Raw genomic sequence first — 10,985 nt, 5'->3', positions numbered from 1 at the left:
GTGCTGCAGGTTTTTTTTTATACTGCGCACACTGACCACATAGGCCCATTCTTTCATATGTAGGCCTACCAGCTTTCTCTCACTAGATTTGAGGACGCTAGAATTTAGGTGTACTAGTACGTCAAAAACCCTGGGGCGTAAGCCATACTAGTACGGCCGAAACCCTGAAAGGGTTAATTCAGTTATACAAGGAGGTAATACCTCCAGCAGCATCTCTGTTCTATGATTAGTGGAAACTTAATATTCATGGGGAAGCAAATGAAACGATTTATAATGGGAAAGTAAGGACACAGTGCATAACGGGACAGTATGGGAACAATGCATAATGTAATGGTATGGGAACAATGCACAATTATAAGGTATGGAAACAATGCATAATGGGAAGGTAATGAAACAATGCATAATGGGAAGGTAAGCAAACAGGGCATAACGGGAAAGTATGCAAACAATGCATAATGGGAAGGTGAGGGAACAATTCACAATTGGAAGATAATGAAACAATGCATAATGGGACAGCAAGGAACAATGCATAGTGGTGCAGTAAGGAAACAATGCATAACCTGGAGTTTACCTGGAGAGAGTTCCGGGGGTCAACGCCCCCGCGGCCCGGTCTGTGACCAGGCCTCCTGGTGGACCAGAGCCTGATCAACCAGGCTGTTACTGCTGGCTGCACGCAAACCAACGTACGAGCCACAGCCCGGCTGATCAGGAATCGACTTTAGGTGCTTGTCCAGTGCCAGTTTGAAGACTGCCAGGGGTCTGTTGGTAATCCCCCTTTAGACTTTGCAAAAGCATTTGACAAATGCAATCATGGCGTAATAGCCCATAAAATACGTGCTAAAGGAATAACTGGGAAAGTGGGGAGATGGATCTTCAACTTCCTAACAAATCGAACACAAAGAGTAGTGGTCAACAGAGTTAAATCGGAGGCTGCCATAGTGAAGAGCTCTGTTCCACAAGGCACAGTACTCGCCCCCATCTTATTCCTTATCCTCATATCAGACATAAACAGAGATATACACCACAGCACCGTATCATCCTTTGCGGATGATACTAGGATCTGCATGAGGCTGTCATCTGCTGAGGACGCGGTTAACCTCCAAGAAGATATAAACAAAGTTTTCCAGTAGGCAACGGTAAACAATATGATGTTCAATGAGGACAAATTCCAACTACTCCGTTATGGAAAACTAGAGGAGATAATAACTAGAACAGAGTATACTACTGACTCCGGCTTTACAATAGAGCGGAAAAATAATGTAAGGGACCTGGGAGTAGTAATGTCTGAGGATCTCACTTTCAAGGATCACAACAGTGCCACGATCGCACGTGCAAAGAAAATGATAGGATGGATAATGAGAACTTTCAAAACGAGAGATGCCAAGCCCATGATGATCCTTTTCAAATCACTTGTTCTCTCTAGGCTGGAATACTGCTGTACATTAACATCTCCATTCAAAGCAGGTGAAATCACAGATCTAGAGAGTGTACAGAGATCCTTTACTGCACGTATAAGTTCTGTCAAGCACCTTAACTACTGGGAACACTTGGAAGCACTTGACTTGTACTCGTTGGAATGCAGGAGGGAGAGATATATCATAATCTACACTTGGAAAATCTTGGAAGGAATGGTCCCAAATCTGCACACAGAAATCACTCCCTACGAAAGTAAAAGACTGGGCAGGCGATGCAAAATGCCCCCAATAAAAAGTAGGGGCGCCATTGGTACACTAAGGGAAAACACCATAAGTGTCCGGGGCCCAAAACTGTTCAACAGCCTCCCATCAAGCATAAGGGGAATTGCCAATAAACCCCTGGCTGCCTTCAAGAGAGAGCTGGACAGATACCTAAAGTCAGTGCCGGATCAGCCGGGCTGTGGCTCGTACATTGGACTGCGTGCGGCCAGCAGTAAAAGCCTAGTTGATCAGGCCCTGATCCATCGGGAGGCCTGGTCATGGACCGGGCCGCGGGGGCGTTGATCCCCGGAATAAAATCCAGGTAACCTCCAGGTATGTATGCTGGGAGGCAGTTGAACAGTCTCAGGCCCCTGACACTTATTGTATGGTCTCTTAACGTGCTAGTGACACCCCTGCTTTTCATTGGGGGGATGTTGCATTGTCTGCCAAGTCTTTTGCTTTCATAGTGAGTGATTTTCGTGTGCAAGTTTGGTACTAGTCCCTCAAGGATTTTCCAGGTGTATATAATCATGTATCTCTCCCGCCTGCGTTCCAGGGAATACAGGTTCAGGAACCTCAAGCGCTCCCAGTAATTGAGGTGTTTTATCTCCGTTATGCGCGCCATGAAGGTTCTCTGTACATTTTCTAGGTCAGCAATTTCACCTGCCTTGAAAGGTGCTGTTAGTGTGCAGCAATATTCCAGCCTAGATAGAACAAGTGACCTGAAGAGTGTCATCATGGGCTTGGCATCCCTCGTTTTGAAGGTTCTCATTATCCATCCTGTCACTTTTCTACCAGATGCGATTGATACAATGTTATGGTCCTTGAAGGTGAGATCCTCCGACATGATCACTCCCAGGTCTTTGACGTTGGTGTTTCACTCTATTTTGTGGCCAGAATTTGTTTTGTACTCTGATGAAGATTTAATTTCCTCGTGTTTACCATATCTGAGTAATTGAAATTTCTCATCGTTGAACTTCATATTGTTTTCTGCAGCCCACTGAAAGATTTGGTTGATGTCCGCCTGGAGCCTTGCAGTGTCTGCAATGGAAGACACTGTCATGCAGATTCGGGTGTCATCAGCAAAGGAAGACACGGTGCTGTGGCTGACATCCTTGTCTATGTCAGATATGAGGAGGAGGAACAAGATGGGAGTGAGTACTGTGCCTTGTGGAACAGAGCTTTTCACTGTGGCTGCCTCGGACTTTACTCTGTTGACTACTACTCTGTGTTCTGTTAGTGAGGAAATTATAGATCCATCGACCGACTTTTCCTGTTATTCCTTTAGCACGCATTTTGTGCGCTATTACGCCATGGTCACACTTGTTGAAGGCTTTTGCAAAGTCTGTATATATTACATCTGCATTCTTTTTGTCTTCTAGTGCATCTAGGACCTTGTCGTAGTGATCCAATAGTTGAGACAGACAGGAGCGACCTGTTCTAAACCCATGTTGATGGGTTTCTAGATGGGTGGTGATCTTGCTTCTTAGGACCCTTTCAAAGATTTTTATGATATGGGATGTTAGTGCTATTGGTCTGTAGTTCTTTGCTGTTGCTTTACTGCCCCCTTCGTGGAGTGGGGCTATGTCTGTTGTTTTTAGTAACTGTGGGACGACCCCCGTGTCCATGCTCGCTCTCCATAGGATGGTAAAGGCTCGTGATAGGGGCTTCTTGCAGTTCTTGATGAACACGGAGTTCCATGAGTCTGGCCCTGGGGCAGAGTGCATGGGCATGTCATTTATCGCCTGCTCGAAGTCATTTGGCGTCAGGATAACATCAGATAGGATTGTGTTAACCAAATTCTGTGGCTCTCTCATAAAAAATTCATTTTGATCTTCAACTCTCAGTCTGGTTAGTGGCTTGCTAAAAACTGAGTCATATTGGGACTTGAGCTCACTCATTTCCTTGCTGTCATCTGTGTAGGACCCATCTTGTTTAAGTAAGGGCCCAATACTGGACGTTGTTCTCGACTTTGATTTGGCATAGTAGAAGAAATACTTTGGGTTTCTTTCGATTTCATTTATGGCTTTTAGTTCTTCCCGCGATTCCTGACTCCTATAAGATTCCTTTAGCTTAAGTTCGATGTTTGCTATTTCTCTGACCAGTGTCTCCCTACGCATTTCAGATAGACTGACCTCTTTTAGCCGCTCTGTTATTCTTTTCCGTCACCTGTAAAGGGAGCGCCTGTCTCTTTCTATTTTACATCTACTCCTCCTTTTTCTTAGAGGAATAAGTCTTGTGCATACATCGAGTGCCACCAAGTTAATCTGTTCTAGGCATAAGTTGGGGTCTGTGTTGCTTAGTATATCTTCCCAGCTTATATCGGTTAGGACTTGGTTTACTTGGTCCCACTTTATGTTTTTGTTATTGAAGTTGAATTTGGTGAATGCTCCCTCGTGACTAATCTCATTTTGTTGGTCTGGGGCTCCGCGCATACATGTCTGAACCTCAATTATGTTGTGATCCGAGTATATTGTTTTTGGGACAGTTATGGAACATTGCACTTGTATTACAAGTATTATGAAGTTTGTATTTAGATTTTATATAAGAAAAATTTTACACTGGTCTTAAGTGTGCACATTACAGTCACAAAAAGTATACTATATAGAATAAACGAATGTGGCTTAATCTAAAAAATTATTGTTATATTAATGGAGTGCTACAACCACATTAGGCCTTACAGCACCTTGGAAATGGGAGGCAACAAGATTCAATCCAGAGATGTGCATAGCTGCTGTTCCCTGACTATGAAACTTCTCACCTGCATCAAGGTGACCAACACGATAGATTTCCATAGAGGAGTATTTGTATGGTTAACAGGGTTATTGAAGATTATTCCTTGGGTAGCCTTGAGAACAGGTTACACGAATAACATTATGATGTGTTTGCTTAAGACACCTGCTGTCCCTGTTCACTTATCAGTAAATACTCTGCATAACAAGGGGCTTTCTAGGATGTCACTTATGTCAGCTAGGGCTGTATACATTGTACATATACTTGTAGAAATAAAGATTGCTATTATTATTATTAATATATAGGTGAGAAGCTGACAAATGAAGGCCAGCTGTGGTGTTCTACATTATGTTATTTTGAACAAAAAACTACAGGAAGATACTATAGATTTCCTGATTATTGTATAGTTTGTATATGTAAAAATTTGAAATAAAGAATCTTTCTCACTCTTTGTCTACTACGTTCTCATAGTCCGCTGACTGCAGCTGCTATATATACAGTGGACCCTCAGGTAACGGCAGCATCGGCTAATGCCAAAATCGGACAGTTTTAGTTAGTTTAATATGTTTATAATGCACCCCATACCCATCCTATGGGCGGTAGTCAAAAGACTACAGAGGTACATAATGGGTTCAGGGACTGGGCCCCAAAGTTTTGATAGCTGAGCAAGTTACAAAGGTAATGAACTCCAGGTAGATCTGGTCACAATTATGACAAGTTACAAAGGTATTTACAGATTACAGAGGTACATGATGGGTTCAGGGACTGGGCCCCCTAAATTTTGATAGTGGCTCATTTTTGCGTCAAAATATTGCCTTGGCTAACGCCCAAAAGCTTGGTTAAGGACATTCATCCCGAACGTGTCCAGGCAGCATGAGCCCATGTACAGCTAGTGTGCCATTGTTTACAAGCCAGAGAGGACAATTCCATGTGTACATGTAATATATTTTATATTATTCCGTTGTTTTTTGTGCTCGTAACTGCTAAATAAGCCACCATGGGCCCAAAGAAAGCTTCTAGTGTCAGCCTTGTGGTAAAGAGGGAAAGAAACACAAAAGACTTCAAGAAAAACTTGTAGCAAAGTACCAAAGTGGAGGAGAAAGAGACAGGGGAGAATGTGCCTTCTGCAGTGATTCAGTGATTCTATGATATGTACAATACTAAAGCAGCAGGTATCGATAAAGGCTATAGAGCAAGCCAGTGATAAAGTGTAGAATTAACAGTGTAGCAAGTAAGTTGAACGAGTAAGTGATAGAAAAATGACACGAAAGTAACTCTCCAATGTTGTTGGATGTGTATCAGGCCAATGAACATATGCTGCCCTGCTATCTTCCACCACCCTAAACCTCTGCCAGCATCTCCTCCATCAAACTACCTAATTAAACTAATATCTCCTCCAGGGTAAGTGTAAATATAAAAGTGTAAGTATAAAAGTAAATATAAGTGTAAATATAAAAGAACCCCAAAGGAAATACACGTCACTGACTTTTCTGGGTTACCATAGGTACTTTACATATACAGTATGCTGCTATGTATGACACATTATGACATATTTTATATATTTTATTCATTCTAGAGTATATATCATGGTTCTATGTTATTAATATTGTTTATTATGTCATATCAGATGAATTATGATGGATAAATAAGCCATAGAGTTGATATTAGTGTCATATTCTCCAACAATAAACTCGTCTCCCCTCCCTCTGCCTTGTCTGCCATACACCAACAAGAGTTTTCAATAAAGGTAAGTGTGATGATAAATGTTCATTTATCCATTTTATTAGTGCTTTATATTTATTTGTCTTTGTTTTTTGTATGTATATATCTATATTTACTCTATAAAAAAAATTTTTTTTGTTAATACTTTTGGCTGTCTGAAACGGATTAATTGGATTTCCATTATTTCTTACGGGGAAAATTAATTCGGCTAATGGCAAAATTGGTTAAAGGCAAGCTCTCTGGAACAGATTAATGCTGTTACCTGAGGGTCCACTGTACTCCTTTTTCAACTGTCTTGCATTAGTACCAAAGAAATTCTTGGTAAATCATTAATGATAATTATTAATATAAATTCATAAAGGGGAGCAGTAAACCCACAAGGGTCATACAGCACCTGTAGAAATGGAAACCATTCAGGCTCAACTGAAGGAACAGGAGCACAGGTCCAATTCCATGGATCAAGAGCCCCTCATCAGCATGAACTTCCTTCAATAAATATCCCGAGTTGTACACATTTTTCCACACAGTTCTCTTGTATTATTATTATTATTATTATTATTATTATTATTATTATTATTATTATTATGGGAGCACTAAACCCATAGGGATTATACAGCACCTGTGAGAGGGGAGGGATGGAAGGTATTCAGGCTTAATTTAGGGAACTGGAGCAGATACAATTTCCTCAAGAACCCTTCACCAGCATCAAGGAACCTCCTTTTAGGGGTCTCATGTATTAGACCTTTAAATTACAATAATAAAACTATGCAAAGTTTAGGTATAGGCCAAGTTTTACCAGAAACACTTTGAATCCCACTAGCAAGTTTATGTATACCTATGTATACTTATGTATACCTGTATCTATATAATTATCATACTTTACTACTACTATTATTATTATTATTATTATTACAGTATTATTATATTGTAAATTACTTAGGATAACCCCTAGAAAAAGGCAGAGTGACTTATTTCCATTGGGGCCTTATAATATATTATTTTAACCTTAAAAGTTAAAACAGGTAAGTAACTCGACTGTGTGAAAATCAATTACAATAAAAGTACTAAGAATAAAGAAAACAGAGTTATTTACATTAACATGCAGAGTATTTTACGTAAAGATAAGATTTGCTGGGATTTTTAACCTGGAGACACATGTGCAACAGTTGGGTATCTTTACTGTTGAAATGTTCTGCCTACACAGTAGGCTTCTTCAGTCAAATACACATGCAACAGATGTAGTAATGAAATCAAAGACAATGTAATCAGTCCATCAGCCTTGTTGAAATAGTATTTAAGGTGGTCAGCCCCTGACCACATGTCTTAATCATCAATTTGTCAGTATTTTATTCAATTTTCAACTTAGGCGTCCAGTAGCTCAGTCGCTAGCACAATCAGCTCACACACTGAGGTCTATGGTTCGATCCCCAGTACGGTTGGAAAAATTAGGACTTATTTCCTTAAGATACCTGCTGTTCCTGTTCACTTTTCACTAAAACAGGTACCCGAGTGTTAGTGGACTGGTGTGGGTCGCATCCTGGGACAAAACTGACCTAATTTGCGGGAAATGTTGAGCATAATAAGTGACTTTCTATATAGTAGCATGTCATTGATGTCAGCTAGGACTGTATACCTTGTACATGTACTTGTAGATTATTATAATCAAGGGGAAGCGCTAAACCCGTAGGATTATACAGCGCCTTATTATTATTTTTATTAACCTGGGAAAGAGTTAGCCACCCAGATAACACAAGAAAGTACGTCATCGAGGACTGTCTTATTTCCATTGTGATCCTTCAACGTTGTCCCCCAGGATGCCACCCACACCAGTCACCTAACACCCAGGTACCTACTTACTACTAGGTGAACATAGAGCGCAGGTGAGTGAAGGAATGTGTGAGTGTGGGCCCCATACTTACGTTCCCTTCTCACAGTCATAGATGACGATCTGGTCGTCGTCACTGGAGGTGAGCAGGAGGTCACCACTGGGAGAGAAGTCAATATTATTGATACGTTCAGTGTTGTCACGGAAGAGTTTAGCCACTCTGAAGGACCTGACCACGTGATCCACCAGCTTCATGGCCGCCGCCGCCCCCACCTCACACCACCTACACTAACAGTCTACTCAAACAACCTTTTGTTGTCATTTCTCGACGACGGTGCTGCCTTCACTGCTTCCCTCCTTCCCTCATTGGCTACCCCTCTGGGGCTTCTCATTGGCCCAGCCGGCGAGCTTTGCACGTTCATTGGCTGACGAGACAGCCCTCCTCATTGGCTTACCCCATTCTGCACTCTGATTGGTCCCAGTCTACCATAAAGAAATATATACGGAGCATATCACATTATTTACTAAACATAACCACTAACCAAAAAAATACTTATTAAATCCCCTATATACATAAAATTCCCAAATACAAATAACATTAACATAGTAAACAATTTATATATATTATACACACTTGTAACCATTAATACTTATTGTCATTACAGTTTATATAATTACCATGAGTTTAAGCAATAAAATGACAAATATATATCATCTAATAATACGGAATAATTTTTTTTCCTCGTCTTCGTATAACATTATTGAGTTGAGAGAGAGTTTGTGTGACATTGTGAAGGTGTTCATTGTTGAAGCAGGTAAACAAACACAAGACTGAGCTCTGATTGGCTGCTCTCACCCTCACACACTCCCCGCCAACTTTAAATTGGTTATACCAAGAATGACTCGCCTGCATATATTGGCAAGGGTCGAGTCTCAGCTCCTGGCCCCTAGTTTTACTTCCTGGTGGGTTCTAAACCAGGAAGGTCAGTAATCCAAGAAAGCTAAGCAGCACGGCTTGGTTTTATTATGGTCGTTTATTTCCTTTTCTCAGCAGGTAACCCACAACAATGACTTAACAGTGACCCACAACAGTGGGTTAACAATGGCCCACAACAGTGGGTTAACAATGGCCCACAACAGTGCGTTAACAATGGCCCACAACAGAGGGTTAACAATGGTCCACAACACTGGGTTAACAGTGGTCCACAACAGTACGTTAACAATAACCCACAACAGTGGGTTAACAGTGGCCCACAACAGTGGGTTAACAGTGACCCACAACAGTGGGCTAACAGTGATCCACAATAGTGGGTTAACAATGACATACAACAGTGGGTTAGCGGTGACCAATAACAGTGGGTTAACAGTGACCCACAACAGTGGGTTAACAGTGACTCACAACAGTGGGTTAACAATGACCCACAACAGTGGGTTAAGCCTACGTAGGTATTGATGGTAGCACAATGTCCTAAGTCAGTGAAATCCACTCATGCAAATAGTTACAACAAATCTGCAGCACTTAACACTTCTAGCACAAACTTACTATGTTTATAGGTGAACCTCTGGCATGTCCCACTTAAAAAGTCAGTACTGCAATGCTCGTTAAGTTGTTCTTAACTAAGCCACTACAGGAAACACTGGTATGCCAGCAGCACTGTAGAACGTATACATAGACATGCTGGGGGTCAGGAGCTGTAACTGCAGGCTGCCTTAGCTTGTCCTGGCTAGCTTGGAATGCTGCTTTCAAGCTTGCTTGAATGTGCTTGCTAAGTCCGCGTCAACCACTTGGATATTTGCTTGTAGCAGGCAGGTAGGCACACAGGAGACATATTCGTAAGATGAGTGGAGTGCGGCACAGAGGACTGACACGGGCACTCAAGCATTTATGTGGTCTGGCAAAAACCGCCTCTAGACCATAAGTAAATAGAGGCGAATGGCTGAGTTCCAAATCGAGGAAGGAGGGCAGACAGGCGAGGTGGAGTGAAGGTGTAGCCTCCTACAGCCACTTCAAATCAACATGTTTGTGTTTCACTAGGTATATCACTAGTCACAGTTCACACACAAGAGTTCCAGCAGCAGTTCAGCTGCTCTCCAACGATATTTGTTGCAAGATGAGTTATCAGTCTGGTGAGATAAGCAGTTCTGATATAGAAGGCCTAGGACTTCACTCAACACACACATCCTCCCCCCTCAACCACTCAGGCCTAACTGTGCATCAGCTGTGAGATTATGTTTTCCTTTTATATGGGAAATAGTAATAGAGAAGGGTTGAATTCTCAAAGCCTAACGAAGTATTCGGGCGTTCTTCGATTTCATAGTATTTATGAAGGTCAAAGAATTGTGATCGGAGTACACCGATATCTGATAGGGAGAAGATCCTAAATTGTGAAGGCTTACTCAGCCCTGTAACACAACAAGCAGTATTAAAACAGAGAAGTGTTTCTGGGTATGCCCAAATGAGGAAAATCTGTGGACTAAAATCACAAGGGTATTAAAAGATGACAACATCAAAGCTGCTTTCATAGAAAACCTGGAAGCTTTCTACAACAGATGGGAACATAAAAAGTCTGGGCTGAATGGTACTGCCCTTGACACTGGCCATGTAGTCAGAAACTGTAAGGCTGGAGATGAAGTCCTGGTAGTCAGTAAATGTGGGGCTGATAGTGCTGTCCTGGGAGACAGTAATGGTGAAGCTGGAGGTGCTGTCCTGGGAGACAGAAATGGTGAAGCTGGAGATACTGTCCTGGGAGACAGTAATGGTGAAGCTGGAGGTGCTGTCCTGGGAGACGGAAATGGTGAAGCTGGAGATACTGTCCTGGGAGACAGTAATGGTGAAGCTGGAGATTTTGTCCAGGTAGTCGGGAATTATACGCAGGAAGGAATACATATAAATGACCTCATAGGGGACAGGAGCCATAGTAGGGAAACAAGTGTAGTCAAAGATAAGATAAAACCAATATTGCAAACTAGAAATACCGCAGGAAATAGCAAACAAGAGGACTCCAATAGCAATAGTGAGGATAAATTAC

At 41.7% G+C, this 10,985-nt stretch overlaps 1 protein-coding gene across 1 annotated transcript in view; it reads right to left on the bottom strand.

The window, feature by feature from the left end:
- Wdr82 (WD repeat domain 82) overlaps window positions 1-8,318 on the bottom strand; it is a 77,227-nt gene extending 68,909 nt beyond the window's left edge. The window contains exon 1 of the mRNA XM_070094261.1: window positions 8,051-8,318. Coding sequence (XP_069950362.1) covers window positions 8,051-8,211 — 161 coding nt within the window. The 5' untranslated portion in view covers window positions 8,212-8,318. The remainder of the gene's footprint in view (window positions 1-8,050) is intronic.
- Window positions 8,319-10,985: the final 2,667 nt, after the last annotated feature.

The sequence above is a fragment of the Cherax quadricarinatus genome, chromosome 45 (genome assembly GCF_038502225.1).
Source record: "Cherax quadricarinatus isolate ZL_2023a chromosome 45, ASM3850222v1, whole genome shotgun sequence".
Classification (NCBI taxonomy): domain Eukaryota; kingdom Metazoa; phylum Arthropoda; class Malacostraca; order Decapoda; family Parastacidae; genus Cherax; species Cherax quadricarinatus.
The sequence above is the reverse complement of the archived record's forward strand: the minus strand, read 5'-3'. Positions and strand labels throughout refer to the sequence as shown.